This window comes from Euprymna scolopes, chromosome 11 (assembly GCF_053919585.1).
Source record: "Euprymna scolopes isolate OS-2025 chromosome 11, ASM5391958v1, whole genome shotgun sequence".
Lineage (NCBI taxonomy): Eukaryota > Metazoa > Mollusca > Cephalopoda > Sepiida > Sepiolidae > Euprymna > Euprymna scolopes.
This window is the reverse complement of record NC_136492.1, coordinates 5,701,527-5,728,806: the sequence shown is the minus strand read 5'-3', so window position 1 is coordinate 5,728,806 and position 27,280 is coordinate 5,701,527. Positions and strand designations below refer to the sequence as shown.

Here is a 27,280-nt window from a genome sequence, read left to right as displayed (position 1 = left end):
CCTAAAAATGTCGGATGAATGAATCGTGAAAGTAAATGTTTGATTTAATAATGTAGTGATATGTTACTAATTGTGACAATTAAGTTGATAACATTTGTTTTTAATGGAAATTTCATTTTGCGGCTTTCGTTATAATATCAAAGAAGCGCAAAAAAAAAAAAAAAAAAAAAAAAAAAAAAGAAATTAAATTCCCTTACATTTGAAGTTCTTCATGGCCAGCCTTTATAATAAACCTGGGTGTTGTAGGTGTGTGTTGAGCAAAAAAAAAAAAGGTTGTAGTAGGCAGACAGGCTTGAACCCGTGACACAAAGGCGGGAAAGAAAGTGGACGTGTGTGTAAGGGTGTTCGTTGAGCAAAAAAGGTGGTAGTAAATAGGCAGGCTCGAACCCGTACCACGAAGAAGAAGGAAAAGAAAGTGAAAAAAAAAAAACATGTTAGCTGTTGTGCCCATCGCCAAACCGGAAGCGACGTAGATTTAAATTAAGGCTAGACAATCGAAAAGAGGCGATTACTTCCGAAATAACGGCGAAAAAAGCGAACCCTCCCTGTAGAAAATTGTCCAGCTGAGGATGAAGGAATTAATGTTTTTGGCCAATTTTTTAGATATTTGTTGTCCGAACCGCCGTGCTTTAAAATGATCTTGTGAAAATCCGTCACATCTGTCGAAAGTGTTTGCAACACATACATACATATATTTAAACAGACAGGTGAGATTTATATTAGAGACTAGCGAGGGTACCCGGCATTGCCCGGGTGTTTAGAGGTGTGTGTGTGTTGGGCTGGGGGGGGGGTTCTTAAAACAAAAGATTAAGTGAAGTAATAACCCTGTTTAAATGTTATATAAAAAAAAAAAAAACATTAAAACTTCTTAAAAAATCGTTGCCGGGTGTATGTGTTGGGAAGAGGGGGGGGGGGGTAAAAAAAGTTTTGGCAGTAGGTAGGATCGAACCCGAAGCCTTGAGTCGAAGGTGGGAAATAAGGTTTGAAAAAAAAAAAAAAAAAAAAAAAAAAAAACTGATACGCTACCCACTCAGCCAGCAAGAAAGACTAACTAAAACACATTTGAATTTATTTAAGTATTAAAAACAGAATTGACAGGTGCGCACATTTAATGAGGTCAAATAGAAATAGCGCAGTTAACTTTTACTGCGGGGACAGTTTTTTTTGGGTTCGTTTTTCCAACTCTGGTTGGTTTTGTTTCGCCAAGATGTCAGGGCGGGGGGGGGGGACCAGCTCCCCATAAAAAGGGGATTTTCCAAATTGAATAGCAATTGTCTGATATAAGGAGTTTCTCCCGCATTGATCAAAAGCCGATTACTTTCTGGACGGTCCCGGCGAGATTGCCTTAGCTTCAAATTAGTTTCGCTTTTATACGAAAAAGCCGAATCAACACGTGAGAAGCCAAAATAGCAATAATTTTGTAAAAGTCGCTGTAAATAAATCTAGCCATGATGCATGTTCGTAAATCGTAGATATTATTATCTAGTGGGTATATAAACACTTCTAAGCGATTGTTTGAAAAATATTTAGATTAAAAAAAAAAAAAAAAAATAGGTTGGAATTTTGTTTTGAATTTTGAAGTATTAAGTATAGACAACCTTGGCATAAAAAAAAATAAAGTTTGATTTTTGTCCAAAATTTACCCGATATTTTTTTTTTAAAGTCTGTGTGATGTACATAGCTATGATGAAACAAAAAATATATTCCAAAAATCATGTAAATTGATCAGTTTTATTTTTTAAATAAAAAAAAAAATTTTATGAGTAAAAGAAAAGTGACTGTCTCACTAGTCATTTTGTCAAAAACCCTTGGTTTTTTGAGAGATAATTCAACAATAATTCAAACCTCCAAGATTTATGGTGTAATGTTTACAAATTTTCATTAATCTCTTAAAAATGATTTTCTTTATAAACTTAAACTACTTGATCAATCTACATAATTTTTGGAATATGATATTTTCATTTCATCATTTGTCATTTTTAATAGAAGAAGAATTCAGTAGAAAAACCAAAGATTTTTATTGCTTGTGAAAAATCAGTTTTGAAAATTATTTAAGAGTTCGGATAATTTCTTCAATCAAGAAATGCGAGTTGACCAGCATTTTGCTTTTCCTTAATATATTTTACACAAAACATGCTAAAATATACACCTTAGTTCTGGGATTGAGTTATGTTTTAAGGATTCATAATTTATAATTAACTGAACAAGTTCTTAGCTATCTACATATTTCTTTTGCCGCCTCCTCATTCTGTTGACCCCCCCCCCCTTAATGGTTTTGAGGTAGCATTCATCCCGGATCGATTAAGGTGACTCGTTCCATTCTTCCAATGAATTCCCCACATCTTGCACGAAAGCTGACCAAACCCTGCAACTCATTGACAACGCTGATACTATCGATGGCCTGTCATGGTTCCAATGGCGAACACCGTAGATTGTTAGACCCAGAATCAGTTTGGTATTTTGTTTAACCGCTCAGAACCACGCTTTTAACTGACCGTGCATCGCTTCTTCCAGTCTTGAGGAGGAACCGGATTGATTGCCTCATTGACAGCAAAGGGTATAACCAGCCCAGCATGGCATCTCGTGAGAAAAGCTTGCTGGAGGGAGGTGATGTAGCACGAGGTTCGGACCACTGCGTTCAGCAGGAAGTGTTGCCAGGATATATGAAGGCTGTAATACAAACGATAAATGCTGAAAAAAAAAAAAAAAACTTCTGACAGCACGATTTCTCACCATCGAAAAGTAGCCAATCAACCTGGATATAGAAGTTCTCTAAGAGGTGAATTGTTTCAAGTTCCGTCATCAATGCAACTGGACAAGGGGATGAGGATACTAATAGCTGCATTATTAGCGTCTACCTCCTCTTCTGCCACCTTTGTTCCTGAAGGGAAATCAAGCTACCCACAAAGGTGAGAGTCTACCCAGCACTCGTCCGTGTTTGATATTTCTTCATGTTCCTGAACATTTAGAGAAAGAATGATTCTCTTTTCTTCATCTGTATGCACCACAAGCACATATGTAAATTAGATGGCAAAATAATTATTTTTCTATAGAAATATAAAATTAAAAATTTGTTTTAGTCATGCAAAAGAAAAATGTCACAATCTATGAATCTTTAAAATTAAATCAAAGAAAACAAGGCTGAGTCGCGTGCTCTCGTGTAATGAATGCGTGAATGTAGGATTGACATGAAATTCTTAAAGATAAACTAAAATAACCGAAAAATGGGCTGAAATGACTTAAATAAAAAGTAAATGACTTAGAATTACTTTAATGAACTTAAGGATGAATTGAATGCTTAAAAAATAACTGGAATCCTTCAAAAACAACTTGAATGATCTGGAGAACGACTTGAATGGCTTTGAGACTGACTGGTTGTAAAGTGGGTGATCATTTTACATTAAATTAATACAGAAAAGTGATCCCCCACTTTATATCACAATAAGTACAGCATGTAAAAACAGATACTACACTTTGATCTTGGCCAAAAGGCCAAGAAAAGGGTATTTATTTGCTCCCCCACTGAGCAAATTAGGCACAAGGCCGATTTTTAATGTGAGGAGTGAAGGGAAAATGGGGACCAACTTCCCGGGGAGTAGGGAAGCTGGATAATGACAATTGGTATGAAGGGTTGCCCCTACATTGACCAAGGTCTTATATGTGGGGGCAACCCCACATATGGTCTTTGCTTGCAGTATCTGTTCCAGCAGATACTACACTTTGAGATATTAAATCCTTTATTCATGTTAAAAGTACATTGAAAATCAACAATGAACAAAAAACTTAGCCACATGGCCAACTCAAAAGGGGGGATTGTGGGGGTCGTTGGTCATCCTTGTCACTCCCGGACTAAACAAAATCAAAAGTTTCTCCCAGCTAGTATCTTCTTTCAACATAATACCGCATTCACCCTTTCGTACTGGGGGACGTCCTACTTAACTCCCAGTTTTTAAAACATTTTTTATTGACATGTAAAAACAAAAAAGATAACAATAAAATGGTACAATAATTCATTTGAGTCGAGAGTGGGGGAAGAAAAAACAAAAAGGTGATTAGTAGGACCCTCCCAACCCCGTCTAGTTGATAGACTGCCAGTTCCACTAGGTTTGTAAAGGGAACCTCGCTTCTGCGAGTCAGTCTCTAAGTGGGGATGCCCTCTAGATGCAGGTGAATGGAGAAAAGAAAATTTTGTGGGTAAGGAATGGGGGTTAGTTTGTATTTCTTTTTCTCCAAGATGGGTGAAATTTAGAGGAGGGGGTGAAAACAAAAATTGCAAGAAAGAGGGGGTGGGGATCTTGGAGGCTTCCTAATCAGGGAGGTATGGAACACACACTCAGCTAGCTGAGAGGCTACTTGTTTAATTTTACTTTACGGAACTGCGCGTTCCACACCTAGGCAGAGAACACATGTTCAAATTTGGCTCCTCTCCGTACACACAGACTTGCTACATGTATCCATCTTCTGTCAAATGCCGCGCGATGCAGCCTTCTTCTGTCACATCTGATCTTCAGCCATAGTTGGTGTTTAAAGAAGGCGATCAGATCCTGATCAGAAAAAGACAACCCCACCCCCCGGCAACCTTGCAGACGTGACGTCCAAATCACCATTCTCGCCACGGCCAGGATCGTAACGTAGACCATTTGTCTTTCCCGGTCCCATGCCATCAGCAAGGATCGAAACCGAAAACAAAACTGCAGTAACTTTTTTAATTTTTTTACATGGTGGTCACCACTTATCAAGGCCTGGAGGCCACTCGGGGATAAGGGTTATTGCGTGTACAGTAATCAATGGGATAGTATTGTGTTTATCGTGAAAGATTGGCAAGAGGGGACTAGAGATTGGAGCTCAAACGAGCACTTGCCATAGAAATAACAATAAAACAAAGACAGGCTCGCAATGTCTCTTATGTGGGAGAGATGTTGCAGGGAAGAGAAAAGGGCATCCCCCACTAAGCCACGAAGTCTATTTTGCACTCTGTTAAGGCAGGATAGGCTGTTTTTAGCAGCTCCTGCCCAGATGTGGCAGCAATATTCCATTCTTGGACCTACTTGGCTTTTATATAGGTAGAGAATTGCATCAGCAGTGAGATATCTTCTGGAGCGGTAGAAGGATCCCACCATTTTCCCAGCAACCTTGGTAACAGACTTGATGTATGTGTTCCATTTCAGATCAGGAGTAAAGGTCAATCCCAGAAGCTTGTCAAAATATGGAGCCTCCCCAAGACGAGAGCCTTCCATTTCAATTAATGCCAGATGGGGATCAGAACACTGATGATGTAAAGATAGGAGCTAGATGCATTAAAAGTAACCAGCAACCTCTTGCCTCTACTTTACCACGCGCTCAAGATCAGAGGAGAGAGAATCAGAAAGAACTTTGTCATTTACGGCTTTTGATGTGTTGCCATAGATGGTCGTGTCATCAGCATAGATGTCAACGAATGATTTAAGTATGTGTTTTGGGAGATCATTGATGTAGATCAGGAAGAGAGTTGGGCCCAGGATGGACCCCTGAGGGACTCCAGCATGAATACTGTGGGCCTCTGATTTCTGCCCATCAACCACTACTCTTATAAGCCTATCAGAGAGAAATGATTTAATAATTGAGAAAACATCTCGAGTTATACCGTAGCTGGAAATCTTGTGAAGTAGGCCTTTATGCCATACCTTATCAAAGGCCTTTGATATGTCAAGAGCAATTACCCTACAAAAGGAAGCCTTTGTCGAGAGATTCACTAATCCTATGAGATATAACCGTTAGCATGTCTGCTGTAGATCCAGCAGAACAGAAACCATATTGCATGTCACTAAGAAGGTTGTTTCTGCTGAGGTGGTTGACTACTTCTCTATTTAATATGGATTCCAGCAGCTTACTCATGATACACAGGAGACGTTACGACTGTACCAACGTGACACACATCTGAACTGATTAAAAATAAACTAAGATGAATGTACAAAATGTATAACGATTTTCTTTCAATTGTGACACCTTAAAAACTATCTTAACCACCTAAAGACCCATAAAAGAACAGTCCATAAAAAAATACAATCATTGGAGGCCCCTAGCGCTGCTCTGCGACTTGTAGTTTCAGAAGAGATAGAGTTTGAAAATATGGAGACAGACAAATGTAGTACGTTTTATATATTAAATTAATCATACGCTTAAATATGATATTTTAATTTGTCCAAATTTCGCATATATCATTAATGAGTCATGATTTCAAAAGTTAAAAAAAAAATTGGGTGCCATCAGTTAGAATCGAAACCGAATGCAAAACAGTACAATTCAAAGCTGGTGACGTTACCACTGTACCGACGTGACACACATATGAACTGATTAAAAATTAAAAATAAAATAAATGTACAAAATGTGTAACGATTTTTTCAATTTCAACCCTTTTTAACCCCTTAAAAACTATTTTAACCGATTAAAAACTATTTTAACCGATTAAAGACCCATAAAAAAACGGTTCATAAAAAATCCAATCAAGCGCCACTCTGCGACTTCTAATTTCAGGAGAGATGGAGTTTGAAAATATGGAGACAGACAGACATATAGCCGTTTATATATTAGATGTGTGTGTGTGTGTGTAGTTAACTTCTGGTGAACTTGAAGATATTAGACTAACCTATAAAGTCAAGGGTGACTTTATGATTAAGTTTGAATCTCCAGACCAGCAGTAATTATCACTTTCTACAATGATGATTGCATAAACATGAAGCATTCCCGTCTCTAGGTATAAAAATAATTGTTCATATATATATATATATATATATATATATATAGGATTATCCACTTATTTCAAAGTGTTTTTTAACATGTTTTATTAACTGTTTGTTCATATATATATATATATATATATATATATATATAAAATATAGGACTATCCACTTATTTCAAAGTGTTTTTTAACATGTTTTATGTTTTATTAACTGTTTGTTCGTATATATATATGAAACCATTACTTGGGTACAAGGACAAATTAAAAAGCAATCTCTTAGCTGCTGAGATAAACTCCGCTGCCCTAAAAAACTGTGATTGATTGTAATGAATGGAGATCTACATGCTTGATGAAAAATGCAGCATTAAACATTATCAAACTGTGTCAAACTAGGGAAAGAAATAAAGTATCGTCTGCTGTATACTCAGCCATATATACTTGAACCATATATACTCAGCCATATATACTTGAACAATCCTTGAACTCTTGCAATATTTGTGGACTTTTGTGTAGATCATTAGCTGGAGGAAAATGCCATTCAAAATTCTGTGCAAATTCCAGAGTTCAACTAGACACAAAAAGTCATAAGTTACATCGACCTAAACATTGTAAAAATAACAGTAGTCCCAAGAATCCAATTAATAATCATCTTGAAAATTCAAAAGCGTGAATTACTTTTATATTTTTATTATATATATATATATATATATATATATATATATATATATATAGTAAAAATAAAAAAATATATATAAGGTTTGTGCAAAAATAATTCTGTTTTTTGACGTACAACTTCAAAAGATCATAACTCCTTTCATAATAAACTTTATTAATCGAAATGAAGAACCAATAGAATCAAACCTTGGTAGAAAAAATTGGGTGACTCTAAATAGAGCCAGAGCCAAAGTAGGCAAAACAAAAGACAATCTCCACAAATGGGGCCTAGACACGTCACCTTTATGTCCATGTGGAGAGGTACAAACGATGCACCACCTTAGGGAAAACTGCCGATTGGGTCCTCATTGTTCAAACGAAGACCTTAAGGAGGCAAACAGCACCGCCATGCGATGGGTTAATTTTTCTATTGCGATAAGATATGATGGTGACCAATAGAATCGACACATTTTTGCCGACCATTTATCTGATTAGCGATGAAGTCATTGAAGACCGATTCAGCATCATCTCAGCTTTTGAAGCATTTTTTACGCAGGAAGTTGTCGAGAGGTTTGCAAAAAGTGATAATCGGTGGGCGAGAGGTCTGGTGAATATGGGGGATGAGGCAGAGTCTCGTAACCCAATTCGTTCAGCTTCTGCAGGGTCAGTTGAGCGACATATGGACGAGCGTTGTCATGAAGGAGAATTGGTTCCATTCATGTTGACTAATCTCGGGCATATACGTTGGAGCTTCCGGCACATTTTGTCAATTTGCCGGCAGTACTTCTCCGCCCAGATTCAAACAGTCACCATAATCTTTTTTGGTGCAATTTCAGCTTTGGGAAGTTTTGTGGAGCTTCTCCAGCATCCAGCCACTATGCTGAACATCAAGTGTTTTAGAGGATCGACTTCTCATCACACGTCACAATCCGCTCGAGAAATGGGTCGTTTTTGTTTCACATAAGGAGTGTAAAAGACACCTCAAGATGACGATTTTTTTTTAATTATCATTCAATTCATGCGGCACCCATTTATCCAACTTTTGTGACTTCCCTATTTTCTTTAAATGGCGAACAACTGTTGAGTGGTCGACCTCGAGTTCAACAGCAACTTCTCCTGTGGTTTTGTGAGGATCGGCTTCAATTAAAGTTTCCAAATGTTTGTTATCAACCGCAGTCGGCCAGCTGCGACTATCTTCATCTTCGAGGCTCTCATCATCATTGTGAAATTTCTTGAACCACCGTTGTGCCACATGTTCGTCAGTGGTTCCTGGGCTAAACGTATCATTGATGTCCCCGCAGCTTTTCGGCCTAGTTTGAACTAGAACAAGAAAATCGTGCAGATTTGAATTTTGTCAACGCTGTCAAAAAGCCTGCAAAAAAATGAAGAGATTGAGAATGGTAACAAATAACACGATTGATAGAGTGAAAAACGCGCTTCAAAATGATATATGACAGGGATATATATATATATATATATATATATATATCAATGTATTAATTCAGAAATCATATATAAAAGTAACATATGTGAGAAAAAGATATTGTCTTTGCACCAACCTAATATATATATATATATATACACACACACACAGACTAGCAGGGAGACTATGTTGCCCGGGATTGAACAAGGATCAACAAATGTGCCAATATTTTCAAGATCATCAAAGTCAGTAAAATCGAACATTCACCAATCAAAACAATTGATTGCCCTCTAGCCGAAAACCCACTGCAGAAATTCTCATGCCTTCTTGCAGTAGTTCCTAATAAGTTGTGTTCTACATTGCACTGTAGAGAACCTACTCTTGATTTTATGAAAGTTTTTTTATATATAACTTGAATTAAATTTTAAAATAAAAAAACGTTAAGTATAATGGTTCGATTGTTCGCTAAACAGAAATATTCATTTCGAGCGTACCCGTCCTAAAAAAGAACCTACTGTTGAACTTATACACTAGGCCCATCTGCTTGAGCAGCGATAAAAGTTCTCAAATGCACTTGTGATGTTAGGTTGTATAAAAATATTATCTGTGGTCAAAATCAGACTGTCCCTTCTTTAATAGGATTTTTCAATTATCGACACTTATCGAAGACATTCAGTTACAAAAACTATCTAAGAACACTGCCAGGCACATAAAGTACTTTTATGTGAAATTTCATAAAAATCGGCCAGCTTTTGGAATCCATAGGGAAGGAACTCACTCAGACAAAGTGTCTATTATATATATATATATATATATATATATATATATATATATACTAGCAAAAGTACCCGTCGTTGACTGGGTTCAAAAACAGCCTACAGAAAATGGACTCTGATTTATGAAAGTATGATACGTTATGAAAAGGAAGGGTTGTAAAGAGATAGCTTCGCATTTGGGGGTATCAAAACCAAAGCAAAATATGATGAAAGTAAAAATAAAATAGATAAACCCTATAATTTATTATACCATACCTGTTCACACCGAAACACTTATCACAATATTCTGTGGATCTATATTAAAAAACCTTGTTAAACTTTGTGACATATTTACATTCTATGGAGGTCAGGTGCGAACGAACACCCCATAATTTTATTATACCATATTTCTTCAAACTGAAACATAATTATCAAAGTATACTTACGGAGATAGATATGCAAAGTCTTTATTAAAATGTGTGCCTATTTCCATTCTATGGAGGCCAGACGCGAACGCAGACCCCACAATTTTATTATACCATCCCTATTTAAGTTAAAACATACTTATCAAAGTATTATTATGTACATCTATATCAAAAACACTTGTAAACGTTTTTTTTTAATTTTTAAATTTTTTTTTATTTCCATACTTTGTGGACCAGGCGCGAACGCAGACCCCACAATTTTAATGAACCACCGTTCTGCCAGATCAAACATACCCATTCCTGTGTCTCGATACATCTTCTATCATTATATGTAATCAGTTTTTTAAAATAGTCAATCATATAGGAGCCTATTCGTGACCAGATACACATAGACATTCAGCTTTATATTATAGATATAGCGATAATTAATATTAATGATAAAAGTTCTTTTAAAGAGAATACAGTTGGCAAATGAGTCAAACGGCATCATAGAGAGTTGATGTACATTTGTTACCTCTTGAAAATGGGGGATGCCCCTGAAAATATTTGGGGATATATAACATTGTTCTACCTAATCATCTGTGATCTATTTGTGTTAAAAGAAAAAATGTAATATTTAATAAAAGTTGTAAGCCTTTAAATATCATGTGAATATCAATTCTAATCAATCAATACTGGTGTGCTGTCTTCCTCCGGCTATCCAGTGCGTCCCCCGAGTTTCAGACGGGGGCACCCCCTCTACTTATGTAAAGTAGGTAGAGGGAAGCTTCGAATAACCAATAAGAAGCCGTGGACAATGAGGAACAACCATGAAAAATGCCAAACAAAAAGAATTCAAACTGGACGGCTGTCGCCCAAGATAAAAAGGGCCCGTCAACCTGTTTACGCACCAGGCTGGAAGAGGAAAGAAATGGTGTGAACCTTCTTGCCTCGAAAGGTGATACCCTAATCCCCTCAGGTCACACAAGGACAGCAACCAGTCCATGACCAAGATGGACCCAGCGTCCTTCCTCCATCTCACTTGACAGACCCCAAAAGAAACAGAAGGGGGATTAAAACCCAGTCATGGTCTGTCGAACAGAAGAAGGTCCTTCTGCACTGATACCACTACACAAGGTTTGAGAAATGGGGACGCAGCACAGGATAGATACTTACCGAGAGAATAAAAGCCTTGAACCTTCCAGCAGAGAAAAAGGAGACATACTTAAGAGTAAGAGTCTCGAACCTGTCAGCAAGGAGACATCATTACCCAACCTGCGATCCCTCATCGTAATGGTGATACTGCATCTCGTCACCAATGATCAGTCACCTTCGTCTACATACTGACTCAAATGGGGGGGGGGGGCAGCGCAGGAGAAATACTTACATAGAGAGTAAGAGTCTCGAACCTGTCAGCAGAGGAAAAGGAGACCTCATTACACAACCTGCGATCCCTCATCTCACAGATGAGAAGATATATCCTATAAGAGGAAGTAGATCCCATCAGACGTGAGGCTCTGAAGACCGCAGAAAAAGACGACCATAAGGTAAAGAATGAGGAGACAAGACGTAGACAAGAGGTGGTATGGGAAAGGGAAGAGAGGTGGACAGTAATATGGGTGTAATGTTATGACCCTTTAGGCTGTGATCATAGCGTAGTATCTGTTAACTGTGGCAAGCGGGGTCAAGGGTCAAAACATTATTATTGTTATTGTATTCTTGTTAATTGATTTGAGCAACGGATGGTCACTGGATCAGTTATTATGATTAGAAGAATAAACAATTAAATTGCGAAAGAAATGATTGACGTGTGAATCGCAAAAAGAATGTGAAAATAGAAAATATATGTCAACATTATTTTGGGGTTTTGAATAAACAAATAACTAGGTGGATTAGATTGGTATGAGACACGTAATTAGATGACATAAGAGAACACGTGATGTATTTAGTTTTGGAGAGATTCAGAGAGTTGAGGATTGACCACCAGACATCTAGACAAGGGTGGACAGACAGCTAGGAGCAGGCTGTAAGAATAGAAATGTAGACAAACTGCAGATCCTGTGAAAACCATTTGAGACAACTGTAATAAATTTATATTATAAAAATATAAAGAGTTGTTTTAATGGTTTCACAAATAAGAACAGTCGTCTCAATTATATGGTGCTGATCGCTTCATGGTTGTCACGGAGCAGCGGGAAGATACAGAAGAACTCTTGAAGAAAAAAAGGTATGAAGCATATATTATTCTTCTTATATATGAACTGTAAAAATATCCCATGTGATAAGTCTCATACAACATTATTCAGTTTACACGTCAATATCATGTCCTCTTAACTAAACAACATACATACGATTTATACGTTTATTGTCTGTTAAAAGAACAATATCTTACATCCACTAGATAACACACGACAGATTTTAATATATCATCTCCTCCAATATAAACCAATGTACAACATGGGCAATAGAAAATGCAAAATTAAAGCAAAGACAAAAGGAAAGAACAGCAACATGGAGGAATATTTCTTTTTTCATTTTTATCCTGGAAAAGCAAACATCCCTCCAGGTAGGATTACAACACAGCGATACAACAGCTGAAATTGTTCACCACAAGAGAACTAGACTACGTCTTCAAAAATAACAGCTCTTTTGGTGAACAACATATGTCTCCTGGAAAACCCAATAAAAATTCCCACACTAGACCTACTCCAACAACAACCACCAACTTTACCATCAGAACCCATCCAACTGTCCCAGCACATGCCCAGCTCTCCTGGTCCACTGGAGTCTCTGGCTGACATAACGCCTGCCTTCACAAACTCTCTGCTGGAAACCCCACAAACACCAACACAGGAATCTACATCACCTAACAGGATACCATCACCTGCATCACCACCACAATCACATAGACCACCACCATCAGTTGTACTCCAGAAGCACATGATGAAAAGTTAGCTTTGGAGGAGGAACTCAGCAACACAATTGAAGAGGTAAGGTGTATGAGAATGAAGGACAGACCACATTTGTCCAAGATCCAAGCTGCTGGAAGAGCAAAGACTGTTATAGCCAAAGTTAACATCGCTCTGAAGAGGCTAATTCCAACAACAGTAACGCTCACAGAAATCAACCAAATCACATATGCAGCTGAACTCTACATCGACAGAAAAATTAACCCTCGAACATTCAACTACAATCATCGAATAGGGCCCAGAGTCTCAAGACAAACACCTCATTGGAAGACCAAGCTGCAAAAACAACTGAACCTCTGCAGGAAGGAACTAAGCCAAATAAAACAGTTCCTTGAAGATCCCTCGGTACAGAGTCGACTTAAGACCTCCATCAGAAAACTCTATACCAAATACCACCATGAAAACTTTGAGGGTTGCTAGGGAGTTTGAGGGAAAAATATCAGAAGAGGATTAAAAACCAGGAGAACAAGATCAACTCCCAGATTCAAAATAGGCAGTTTAAAACAAACCAAAGGACTTTTTACAGGCAGCTTATAAGGGACACCATTACTGTAGATAGTCCGCCTTCAGAGGAAGCCCTGGAAAACTATTGGAGGCCTCTATTTGAAACAGAAGGCAAATACAAAAAAAAAAAAAAGCCCAGTGGATTGAAGATATTAAACTTAATGAAACCAAGCCTCAGATGCAAGAACCAGTCATAACTCCTGGTACGGTGACAAGAAAACTGGCACAATTATTCAACCACAAAGCACCTGGCATCGACAATGTCCAAAACTTTTGGCTGAAACAACTGACTGACCTCCACCACCACTACAGTGATTGCTCCAGCAGGATGCTGAAAGGTGAAGAGGCAACACCACCCTGGCTGACAGAGGGGGATACCTGTCTCATACCCAAGACCACGGAGACAACGGCCAAATAAATACAGGCCTACATGCTGTCTAACAACTACCTACAAGCTTTTCACTGGTCTGGTAGCCGACGATATATATGACCTCCTATCTTCTGGGATCTACCTTGAAAAACAACAGGCAGGGTGCAGAAGAAAATGTCTTGGTACCAGACCAGCTATTGATCAGCAAGACCATCTGTAGGAAGAGGTAAAAGAAACCTAAGCAGTGCATGGATCGATTACCTGAAGGCATTTGACAGCGTGCCACACTCATGGCTACTTCGGTGCCTTGAATTATACAAGATCCATCCGATAATTAGACAAACACTGATGGCTCACCTTCAGATGTGGAAAACCACAATATCATTAAATCACAATGGAGGAAAGACCATCATCCCTGAAGTAAAATCAAAAGGGGAACATTCAAAGGTGACAGTTTATCTCCCTTACTCTTCTGTATGGAAATAGACCCACTCAGCAAGCTCCTGAATAACAACCAGAGCGCCTATAAGCCCAGAGCGTCAGGAACGCCATCGAGATCCAAGCAAGAGAGTAAACCATCTGCTCTTCATGGATGACCTTAAACTGGATGCCAGCTCTGACATGGATCTGCACCACCTTCTGCAGGTAGTACACACGTTCTCCAGTGACATCGGAATGAAGTTTGGCCTGGATAAATGTGCCAAATGTACACTCAGAGCTGGGAAGAAGACCCACACGGAAAATATGCAGCTTAATGAAAACATTGACATCAAGGATCTAGAAGAGCACGAGTCTTATAAGTACTTTGGCATTGAAGAAAACGAGAACATACAACATGCCAAGATGAAGGGAGAAGTCTGTATGCCGGATGAGTAAAATATGCAAAACACAACTCATAAATAAAAATAAAATTACTGCCATCAACCAGCTTGCTATACCAGTAATAACATACAGCTTTGGTATCATTGACTGGCCACAAAAATACATCAACCGGCTAGATATAAAGACACGGAAGCTCCTAACGCTTCATAAAATAATATATAGAAATCAGTGTCTACCAAGGCTGTATTTGCCAGGGGAGAAGGAGGTCTGGGACTCTCCGAGATCAATCATCAACATAGGGCAACTATTGTGAGCACCGGTCAGTATCTGAGAAGCTTCCAGAATCCCCTCCTCTCAACAGTATACGAACATCAAAAGACAAGAGCCAGCAAAACAACATCAGTCACCCAGCTGGCCAAGCATTTTGGTCAGGGCTGTCTCTCAGATGAGGACGAAACACTAAACAAGTGTGCCACAGAAATAGCAAGAAAGAGCCAACAGAAATATACCGAGACCTTCCAAAGGATGAACCTTAAAGAATGAGACCAACATCAGCGTGCAAAGTATTTCTTTTTTGGCGGGGGGGGGGGGCACATTCTCTCAGGAACACATAGACAAAGAAGGTTCCTTGGACTGGCTCAAAAGGGGAGCCCTCCACTATGATCAGGAAAGAGTCAAGACCAGGGATTGATGACCAATGCATTCAAGAAGATGGCAGGGATTAGTAGTGACAATAAATGCAGGTTCTGCCACACAGAATTGGGAAGTGTGAGTCATCTGATATTTTTTTTTTTTTTTTTTTTTTTTACATGGTGGTCACCACTTATCAAGGCCCGGAAGCCACTCAGGGATAAGGGTTATTGCAAGTACAGTACGTTAGTGTGGAAATTTGATGAAGTATTTACTTAAGGGGGCGGTTCATTAGGAATTTGTTAACGTTGGACTTGAAGACATCCAGGTTGTAGTGAGGTGGGAAGCAGGCAGACGGAACAGAGTTCCACAGGCGTGCAGTTCTAAGAAAGAAGCTTTGTTCATGGAATCTACGTTTTGATTTAGGCACAGATAAAGAGTAGGGGAAATTTTTCACAGTGGATTCCGCTAGACGGGTGTTTTTCGTGAAAGATTGGCGAGGGGGGACCAGAGATTGGAGTCCAGACGAGCACCTGCCATGGAAATAACGATAAAACAAGGATAGGCTCGCAATGTCTCTTCTGTGGGAGAGAGGTTGCAGGGTAGAGAAAAGGGCATCCCCCACTAAGCCACAAAGTCTATTTTGCACTCTGTTAAGGCAGGATAGGCTGTTTTTAGCAGCTCCTGCCCAGATATGGCAGAAATATTCCATCCTTGGCTTTTATACAGATAGAGAATTGCATCAGCAGTGAGATATCTTCTGGAGCGGTAGAAGGATCCCACCATCTTTCCAGCGACCTTGGCAACAGACTTGATGTACATGTTCCATTTCAGATCAGGAGTAAAGGTCAAACCCAGAAGCTTGTCAAAACATGGGGCCTCTCCCAGACGAGAGCCATCCATCCCAATTGATGCCAGATGGGGATCAGAGCGTTGATGATGTAAGGATAGGAGTTTGGTTTTAGATGCATTAAAAGGTAACCAGCCATGTCTTCCCCCACTGAACCACGCGCTCGAGATCAGAGGAGAGAGAATCAGAGAGAACTTTGTCATTTACAGCCTTTGATGTGTTGCCGTAGATGGTTGTGTCATCAGCATAGATGTCAACGAATGATTTAAGTATGTGTTTAAGGAGGTCATTGATGTAGATCAGGAAGAGAGTTGGGCCCATGATTGCCCCTTGAGGGACTCCAGCATTAATACTGCAGGCCTCTGATTTTTGTCCATCGACCACTACTCTTATGAGCCTATCGGAGAGAAATGATTTAATGATTGAGAAAACACTTCCCGTTATACCGTAGTTGGATATCTTGTGTAGTAGGCCTTCATGCCAAACTTTATCGAAGGCCTTTGATATGTCAAGAACAATTGCCCTAGAAAGGAAGCCTTTGTTAAGAGATTCACTAATCCTGTGAGATATAACCGTTAGCACATCTGCGGTAGATCTTGCAGAGCGGAAACCATATTGTGTGTCACTAAGAAGGTTGTTTCTTCTGAGGTGGTTGACTATTTCTCTATTTAATATGGATTCCAGCAACTTACTCATAACACACAGGAGACTTATTGGTCTGTACGGAGAGGGAGATGACTTATCACCTGCATTCTTAAATACATGGCAAACTGATGAGGTTTTCCAGGGAGTCGGAAAGCATTTCTCCTTAAGGCAGCGCTTAAACAGTTTTGTAAGTATGGGAGCAAGTTCTGGTTGAAGCTTTTTTAACACTATAATTAGGATGCCGTCAGGGCCAGTTGCTTTACTGGAATCAAGAACCTTGATTAGCTTGGCGACCTCATGCACGGATATTTGTATATTACTTAGCGTGTTCTGTGTTATAGGAGGAAATATGGGGAGTTGATGGCCTTCATCGCATAGGGTAGAATTAGCTGCAAAGTTCTTTGCAAATAGTTTGGCCTTGTCTGATGCTGACGAGATGACCTCTGGTCTATTGATAATGGTTGGGATAGAACGCACACTTCTGTTCAGGATCCTATTTGCTATTTGCCAAAACTGGTGGGAACCAAGCCGCTGATCAGCTACCTTGGATTTAACAGCTGGGCATATAGCTCTCTTGCATTTTTTATTACTCTTTTACAGTGGTTGCTGGCAGTCCTGAAAGCAGCTTTAGTCTTAGTACATCTATTACGTTGGTAGTCATGGAAAAAGTGATTTCTGTACGCGATAGCAGCAGCACATTCTGGGGAAAACCATGGCTGGCTGTTAGGTTTTTGTTGGAATTTTTTTTAGATGGTATGAATTGGTCTATGCCTAAAATTAACCATTCGGTCAGATCTGATACTATAGAGGACACTTCCTTTTTAAACATGGAGTGCAGAGGTAAATCAGATATGAATGTACGGAAGCTATCCCAATCAGCCATAGAGTATTAGTATACAGTACGGTGGAGGGGTACGTCTGGGGACTTATTACATTTCGTTTTTATCTTAACTGATATGACGGAGTGGTCGGAGGATCCTAGAGGAGAATGAACGGAACATAAACATAGCTCAGGGGAAGTTGAGAGAAAAAGGTCTAGGAGGCTTGCATATTGACCGGGTGTATCGGGCACACGGGTGGGTTCGCGAACAATCTGAGTGAGGTCATAAGCAATGGCAAAATCATGACAAAACCTCCCCTCATCATCCGTCTTATTTGAATGGGTCAGCCATTCCACGTTATGGATGTTGAAGTCACCACAGATGTGGATGCTAGCCGAGGGATGTGCAGACAGTATGTGGTCTATTTTCTAAGATATGATCTTAAAGATAGTAAATCAGCTGTTGTGGGGCCAATAGAGGTCAAATATAAATGCAGTGGTGTTAGCAAGTGCAACCCGGAAGCACATATAGGGTAAATTAGGATCTTCTCTAGAGATATCTCTGCCACACGGGAAGCCATCTTTAATGTAGGCACATATTCCATGCCCATCTGATATCAAGTTGCAAGGTTCTTCTAGGGGACGGCTACTACACAGCGAGACATGATGGAGTATGTAAGTACCTCCACTGAATCATCTGTAAAAAATTAAACATCCAGTGTAGCAGCAAGTCCTGAGAACATCAACCTGAAAGAACAGTTGGAAATGACTTATATACAATATATTACGACCATGTAATCCCTACAGCCACCTACCTTGAAAATGCTGCTGTCAAAGCTGACATAATTATAATGGAATAAGTCAGAAAGAGTTGCAATTTTGTTGAAGTGAATGTCCCTAATGATGGAGGTCTGAACAGAGCTGAAAGGGAGAAACAGACCAAATATCAAGGTCTCATGTATGATCTGAAAAGAAACTGGAATCTTAGGGAGATATCAATCATACCAGTTATCATAGGTGCCACAGGGCTTATGAAGAAGAATCTGGAGTCCTACCTAACTAATATTCCTGGTGAACTAAGTGCAAAAGAAATCCAGACAATTGCACTTAAGGGAACAGTGAGGATACTAAAAAGAGCTCTCGGTTGGTTTCAATAAAAAGCGGGGCAATGTTGGCAGCTGGTTTGGCTGCCCCATACCCAGCATTACAATCTTCAAAGGAAGAAAATTTAAAAAAAGCAAAGGAGCCATCTTTGTTTATGTTGAATAAAAGTTGTGTGAAAAAACGATATAATTGAAATTCCAAAAAGCCAAAGAAAGTCCAAAAAATGTCAAAAGGCTATGGACAGACAATGAGGCTGTCAAACATCATGATGGCTCGGTCAAAAGGTCATACAGTTTGAACAGATTTTTTTTTTTTTTTTTTGGCGAGCAGAGGTTGAGCCAATGACCGAATTCAAGAGTGCATGTCTTCCTCCAACAAAGACCCCATTCTCTCTCTCCTGACTGGAACATTGTTACTCGACACTAAAGCTGTTGTATATATTTTTTTTAACACAAGGTGTTGCCATTCTTACAAGACAATGTAATAAAACATTTACATTATTGAATAAACAAAAATGGCTACCATACTCAAAATTTGTAAATATAAATATTTACAAGAAAAAAAAAAAATGTTTGATGGCCAAATACAATCATCATCAAGATGGAACAAATTATTAAAATAAAAAATGAAAGTTATAATCAGCTGACGTATTTCCTAACTTCCGGTGTAGCGCTACCAGAAGCGTCGACAAGGCAAATCAGTTCCTTCAGTTTTATTGTTCACTAGTATATCTATTGTGACACGATTTATTGGAATAAAATATTTCAATTCTTAATCAAAATTTTTGAACACGTTTTCAATAATTCTTTTGGAAAAAGAAAAAAAAAAATCTTCAATAATTCTTGATTAAAATAAGACCCAACAAACTTTTCAATTATTAAATAAAAAGAATGATTGAGAGAAAAAAAAAAATAAAGTACATACAAAGGGAAGATATAGGCATGAGGGGAAAAAAGTGAAAGAAACTGATTGTGCTTGTCACCGATTCCGGTAGCAGACATGCCAAAAGTTAGGAAGTATGTTAGCTGACTATTACCAAAATAAAAAATAGAATCGATTCTTATTCAGAATTCCCCTATATTAAAAAAACAAAAAAGAAAAATCTGTACGTATTGTGATAAATTGAAAATATATTCTAAAAATCACATAAATTGATTAAGTATTTTAGTTTTAAACAAGAAAATCAAATTTGATGAGTATCTGAGGAGTGACTTTCTCACCTGCCATTTTGAAAAAAAAAAAAAAAAAAAGAAAATCTAAAACAGGGGAGATAACTAAATTTATGCTAAATAGTGTAATGCCTACGAATTCCCATTAATCACTTAATGATTTTATTTATAAAAATAAAATTATTTGATCAATTGATGTGATTTTTCAAACATATTTTTGTTTCGTCATAAGTACATACACATACAGATTTTTCTCTTTTTTTGTTTTTCTAATATTGAGGTAATTCGCGACAAAAAAATCAAATTATTAATAAAAGTGTCGAACGAATCACTCACTGTTATAATAAACCTAAATACCAAATCATTTCCATATGATCTGTCGCCATAGATCGTTAAAAATCAAATGGCAAGATAACAGACGGAGGTTTTAGCCCAGTCTGCATACCCGATTCAAAGTTCCCAAGACAGCTCTTTTCTATTGAGCTGTCCAAAGGAAAAAGACCCGCAGGAGGGCAATGGCAACGGCTCAAGGACAATCTGAAGAATTTCTCCTCAAACAATTTGATTTGTATTCTAACTTATGGGAAAAACTAACCCAAGACAAATGTTCCCGGCGTGTTGCAACTTACGAAGGGGCGACAATTGTTTAATCGGCACACAGTGAAGAACGCAAGAGAAAACGTGACATTAAAAAAGACAGAGCAGTGAACACCTCTGCAACAAAATCATCCCACAGGTGTCCAACATGCAGAAAATACTTCAGATCTCAATTCAGTCTAATCAGCTATCTCCGAACTGACAGAACAATTACATGATCATCCTTGCAAGCGATGGACGAACATTATCGTTATTTTTATCATCAAACCTTAAAAAAAGTTCTTAGCAGAAAATGAAGAAAAGAGAAAAAAAATGGATTAATTTTTATTTATTTTGTTATTTTTTTTAAAGGGAAATGATGCGTTTTTTTCTGTAGAGTTTATTTCTTTCCAACTTTACATCCCTCCTAATATTCTTGGGCGTTAGGAAGGGGGGCCATCATTCTAATAGGCAGCTCCTTTGTCATTTTCTCTACGTGAACAAATCGAGAACAGTCCAGGGTCTCCTCCACACACACAGACGCGTTCATAAACAGCCTCGCACTCACTCACACACATTTGTTGGGATGAAAACAGTGAAATGATAAAACGACGAAGAATTGAATGATATTCTACGTTCGTTCCTTTTTCTTGATTGGCCGTTTGCTGATGTGTTTGTTTATGATGTCCAGGACATGCTGCTTGTGATCAAGAATTTTCAGCATTGACGAGCGAGCCTCGCTCAGTTGATCAATAACCAGTTTGCATCGTTGGATGTTGGCCTGCGGAAGAAAAAAAAAAAAAAGAAACATTTCGTTAACTGTTAATTCTCACTTACAAAAAAACAGCTACAAGATTATTTGGTCCAGAATTGCCTCTTTATGAAGAAATAAAAATCTGTATGATGTACGTATCAGTGATAAAATGAAAATATCATATTCTAAAAATCATGTAAAGTGATCAAGTAGTTTTACTTTTAAATAAGAAAATCAAATTTTATGCATAACCAAAGAGCGAGTACCTCACATACCATTTCGAAAAAAAAAAAAAAAAAAAAAAAATCTATATATATTAAAGCGAAAATGTATGTATGTGTGTATGTTTGTGTGTCTGCTAAAAACTTTCGACAGACTCGACGAAAATTCACAAACTCTGTATCATATCGAAGCTCCATCCTTCGCTCGAAAAATATCGAAAAATTGGCCAAAAACATTTATTTTTTCACTCCGAAATCGACAATTTTCGACAGTGGGAGGGGGTCAACAAAAACGGTCTTCTCGTGACGACGAGCGGTTCTACGCATGCACCAGATGACGTCGTGACCTGATTTACTTTAAATAGTTGAAAAACTGAACAAATTTCATGTACGTCACGTTAGGTCAGTTGATTAGCGCGTTGGTTCATTATCTAAACGTTTTGGGTTCGAATTGTGGTGTGAGATGTCTTTATTTTTTTTTTTTTTCGATTTTTTAAATTTAAATATTGAACCAGTGTTATTTAAGCCATTTTTCATGTAACGTTTGTTTTTCTGGGTTTTTCTTTTTTTACTTCGCTTATCCACCCCCGAGCACACACCCAAAAAAACCCAGGTACCCACCGATTTTTAAAATTTTAATATCGAAACAGGCTTATTTAAGCCATTTTTCACATGTTCGTTTTTTCTGTTTTCATCGTTCGTTTGCCTTACGTTATTTTTTTTCTTCGATGTTTTGATTACCCCCCCCCCACCTCGCTTAATTAAAACGTTTTCTTTTTTACTTCGCTTATAACAAACAAACCTGGTCATTGACGTTGTCGTCGTAACGCTTGACGACTTCCGGGCACACACCTGTCAATTTGGTTCTTACTTAACTAAATTCAAACATCTTTCACTAAATCATTCTGGCTGTCCGATTTTATTTTCAAACTTCGCCTCAGGGCTTCGGGTTCGCCCCCCCCCCCTCCAGTTCTTTTTTTATTTAACACCACACACACACCTACAAACACCCGGGCAACGCTGGGTACCCCTGCTAGTCTACAATAAGGGAGATTTATTTTTAAACAAGAAAATCATTTTTAAACGGATTTGTCAACCAATTTTTGACAAATACAAAACTATAACCATAAAATAGAGACCAACTAAAAGAATACAAAAATATCTATGGAGTCAGTAACTTTTCTCTTTTCTTTCTCAAAAAACAACCAATATACCTGAGGACGGTCGAAGGCCAAACCGACCGAAACGTTGCACAAATAAAACTCACGAGAACAATAGTCCGATCAATTCAAGTAATCTAAACAATCAGTCCTCATCTAAAAAATTCAGAACTAAAAACTACTTAATTTGTGTGATTTTTGGAATATGATATTTTCATTTCATCATGATTATGTACATCATAGAGATATTTTTTAATTTTTATTTTTTACTATAAGGGGTTGGGGGGGGGGAGGGTTCTCATTTACAAAAAACAGCAGCAAGAACATTTGGTTCAAATTGCCCCTACACACATAAACAAAAATCTGTATGGTGTATGTACCAGTGACAAAATGAAAATATCATATTCCAAAAATCATAAATTGATCAAATAGATTTATTTATTTTTTTTTTTAAACAAGAAAATCATTTTTAAGCGAATATGATATTTTCGTTTTGTCATGAGTATGTACACATTTTTTAATTTTTATTTTTTCCATGGGGAGGGGAAGTAGGGATTCTGAATGAGAACAGATTTATCAAATTATTAGCTCAAATATATTCTAGTTTGAAATGCTTGTTAATCACGGATTTCTTTTGTACACAAGTTCAATGTTTTTTTTTTTTTTATCGTAAATTTTGCAATGATATAGATTTATATTAACCAAGAAATAAAAAAACAATATAAGAAAAAAAAAAAAAAAAAAAAAAAAAAAAAAAAAAAAAAGAAAACATGTGGGATTTGAACCCTGGAAAATTGCATAAAACCTAACTGAAGGCAAACACTTAATGCACACGGCAAAAATCAGAGATAAAGAGAGAGGAGGAGAGAAGAGAGCGAGGAGAAATTTAGAGAAATATGGAAGTGGCAATTATTTGTCTAATCCAAACAATTGTGTTAAAAAAAAAAAAAAAAAAAAAACATCCAAAAAGAAATTAGAAAAAAATAACAAATTAAAAGTTGTGGTTTAATCGTCAGCCATAATCAAAGAATTCTTAGTTATATTTTGCGTGTATTGTCCATTTTTCTTAACTATCACTTGGATTTATACGCTATCTCTTCTTCCCATAATTCCTCATTTCCCCAAACCATGTCTTCCTGCCTTGATAGATTCTTTTCCTGCCCCCCCCCCATTTCTATCATATATATATATATATATATATATATATTTTTTTCTTAATCGTTATTCACTTTGATTTTAACTATTAAGAGAGGTGCAAAACTGATCAGCTCTTCACATTTTATTTTATTAATTCATTATGGTTAATAAATTTAGTTTTGGCATTTTTTTATTTACAAGGTGGTTCCACTTATCAAGGCCTGGAAGCCACTCAGGGATAAGGGTTATTGTAAGTAAGTACTATTATTAAATTTTGTAACTGTAAAAAGATATTTATATATATGTGTGTATATATATATGTGTGTGTGGAAATATTTCTTATTCAATTATATTTCACCATTTATTCATACCAATCCTTCAATTTATGAAGCTCAATGTAATTACAAAGTATATAAACAATAAATTTTATATTCCAAATATAAAGATGTTGACTATCTTACAATTTATTCCTTTGACATGCACAATTCTTGACAGCACCTGTTTTGTAGCACAAAATGATTCATTTAATTATTATAACAACAAATGAATTTATTTTGCCCTTAACTCATCAGAAGAATATATATATCACAAAATACAAAATTCTTATAAAAGATTGAATTATAATATTTAACATCCATAAAACTGAAAAGAAAAAATATTAAAAAAGGAAAAAATATTTAAAGAAAAAAAAAAAATAAAAAAATAAAAAAAGGATAACCTGTGTTAATTCGTGGAGTTTTGTTTCATCAGAATCCATCGTGCCTTGTTTGATGGTGACTTTTGGAGAAATTGTTTTCTGCAGTTTACACATTTGGTTGCAGATCGTTTTTTCCATTTCATTCTGGATTTAAAGAAAAAAAAAGTTTTTTTTTTTTTAAACAATTTTACAAAAAAAAAAAAATTCTCAAAAGCCTAGAAATTTATTGTTTGCAATTTGACATTGATGAAAGGTGTTGGCCAACTTATCAATTTAACAAAATGTATTTATACTAAGATTACAATCACGCCAAATATGGAAGCAAATATTTTAAACTTAACGTACATTCAACACACGTTTCCCAACATTAAACCATTTTTCATATCATTTTAATATCCGTTTTACAAGTCGATATCTTGTGAGATGGCTTTTAGAAATCGACTAACAAACTAATCTATCTCTGGCCAGGTCTTTAAATTCATGCTGCTTTCTCTCAAGTCCACACTTATCACTTTGTTGGTTTTCCCCTGTGAACTGATATTTTACCTCAACTAACCCTAACCTATCTTCCACCCATTCTTTCAATGCAACCATACCATCAAAGTCTCCTGTTCAACACACATCCGTAATATCAGCGTGTTGGATAAAACACAGTTGAATAGATCCTTTAAATGGACTTTGGCCCAAATCTTGTCGGAAATTTGCTCAATGTCAGGATTTTCAGCAGTTTCCTAAACTTTCTCCATGCCACACAACAGCATTAGCACATTCATCACGACCGCCAGCATTAAACATGTAATACTTCCCGTTTGAGGACATGCGTTGCATGGATAAAAATGCAATGAGAATGATTCGATGGATATGTGATGAGAGTCTTAAAAAGATTTAGATCTGATGACCTCAGAGGAAAGTTAAATATGAACAGATACTACAGCATATCCGTTTTTAATGTAGGAGAAAATGCAGCTCTTCAAAAAAAGGGGGGGGGCACTGGATTGAGATAAAAATTTAAATTGTCTCAGTCTCCATCACTGACTCAGGATAGAAAAGATGAAGTGCAGATGAGGAACAGATACTACACTTTGACAAGACAAAGGAGCTATCCAAGTCAATTCTAAAATATTTTGTTATCGTTTTTTTAATAGCGCAACATTTGAATCAGATTACATATAATGTCAAGCTTAACCCAATCTTTTCAGCTGTCTGAATCAGTTGGAGGCTTAAAACGAATGTCCATTAATAAAGTCTGCTTCTTTGCCAATCTTTTTTTAAATGGCACAAAATATTTTTTGTTCATTTTTACTTCGTAGCACTGAAAAAACAAAAACAAAAAATTAAATAAAATATAAATGCCACAATCATAAACATACCATATCTTCGAGTTGAGTCGCTAGAAAATATAACTTCCAGCCGCTCGCCTTCTGTAGAACCCCTCGTTGATTTGATAATTCATTTACTGTAGCTCGTCGATCTTCTGCAGAAAGACAAAAAAAAAAAAAAAATTTTTTTTTAAACTTAAAATTCTACATTTCGGATAGTTTTTACCAACATTCATACAATCATATTCATAAATTTTAATGGTCAAAAAAAAATAAAATAAAATAAAATAAAAATAATAAAAATAAAAAAGACGTTTTATATAATACAAAAAAAAAAAAAAAAAAAAAAAAATGAATTTCAAGTAAAACAAATGGTACTTACGTAATTGTCAGGTCATAAATAGTAACATATCCAAAAATTACAGAAAACCATAAGGTAAAAAAATTATTAATGAAAAAAGAAATTTGTGAAAAGCGAAATCACTATAATTATGTTTATTAAAAAAAAAAAAGTTGACAGGGGAGATAATTAAGTTCTGTTGCCCACATCATGTGACAAATGTAATTCAAAATGTCAGACAAAATTTATTCCCATATAAACTTAAATAACCTTATTGTTTTGCCTAATTTTTGGATGTGTTACTATTTGCAACATGACAATTACGTAGGTACCATTTGTTTCAATTAAAATTCAATATTTTTTTTTTTGCATAATATAGAAGCAACTAAAAATTTTTTTTTGACAAAGTCTTTAATAGAAGATTAATTACTTCACGTCACAACATTCGGTTTATTTGAAAATAGAAAATGAAAAAGTGTTATGAAAAATTTTAATAAATGATTAAAATCATTTTTTTTCTGAAACTTTCTGTGTAATACACCTTTATCAAAAAAGACTTCCAAAAACAAGGAAAATAACAATAATTAAATCTTGCAAGATTTATATTGTAATGCCTACAAATTCCTATTAATCATTTAAAAATGATTTTCTTATTCAAAGATAAAACTACTTGAGCAATTTACTTGATTTTTGGAATATATTATTTCATTGTATCACAGGTACGTGCATCATACAGATTTTTCTTTATTGTGGGGTGTGGTGGATTATTTATTTTTTAATTTTTTTTTTAGGGTGAATTCCGAACAAGAACCAAAACAGGCACCATTTTCAATTATCAAATCAATTTGCACAATTTTTTTATGCTGATAATTTGAAGATTATCTGCAGAAATTTTTTTACCCCTCCCTTGCTACATTTATAAAAATAAAATGCATTTTCTTGCTTTTTAAACACAAATTTTCATTGAAAAAAAAAAAAAAAAAATATCAGAGTTTAATTTTTTTTAATTCTCATCTAATAATCGCATAATTCAAAAAGACGATCTTCCATTCTTCATACGTGAACGGCTCAAGCTTAACACGATTCAGTGTAAAATATTCATTTGGGTTGATTGGATGACATACAAATCAGTTTGACTGTGTCAGGGTTAGAAACAATTTTTTTATGATGCCCCCATTAAGAAAAATCATTGGCTAGTTTTAAAAATACCAGAAGTAACCTTGAAAGTTGGAAAATATA

At 36.5% G+C, this 27,280-nt stretch overlaps 1 protein-coding gene and 1 pseudogene across 5 annotated transcripts in view; both read right to left on the bottom strand.

Moving 5' to 3' along the window:
* Positions 1–3,381: 3,381 nt before the first annotated feature.
* On the bottom strand, positions 3,382–3,505 carry LOC145288378 (U2 spliceosomal RNA; annotated as a pseudogene).
* A 17,238-nt stretch (positions 3,506–20,743) lies between these two features.
* LOC145287752 (uncharacterized) overlaps positions 20,744–27,280 on the bottom strand; it is a 124,883-nt gene continuing 118,346 nt past the window's right edge. For all 5 annotated transcript variants that reach the window (XM_080135530.1, XM_080135529.1, XM_080135533.1 and 2 more), the window contains 3 exons: positions 25,753–25,856; positions 24,404–24,526; positions 20,744–21,194 (listed from right to left, as the gene is read on the bottom strand). In XM_080135530.1, coding sequence (XP_079991656.1) covers positions 21,045–21,194; positions 24,404–24,526; positions 25,753–25,856 — 377 coding nt within the window. In that variant the 3' untranslated portion in view covers positions 20,744–21,044. The remainder of the gene's footprint in view (positions 21,195–24,403; positions 24,527–25,752; positions 25,857–27,280) is intronic.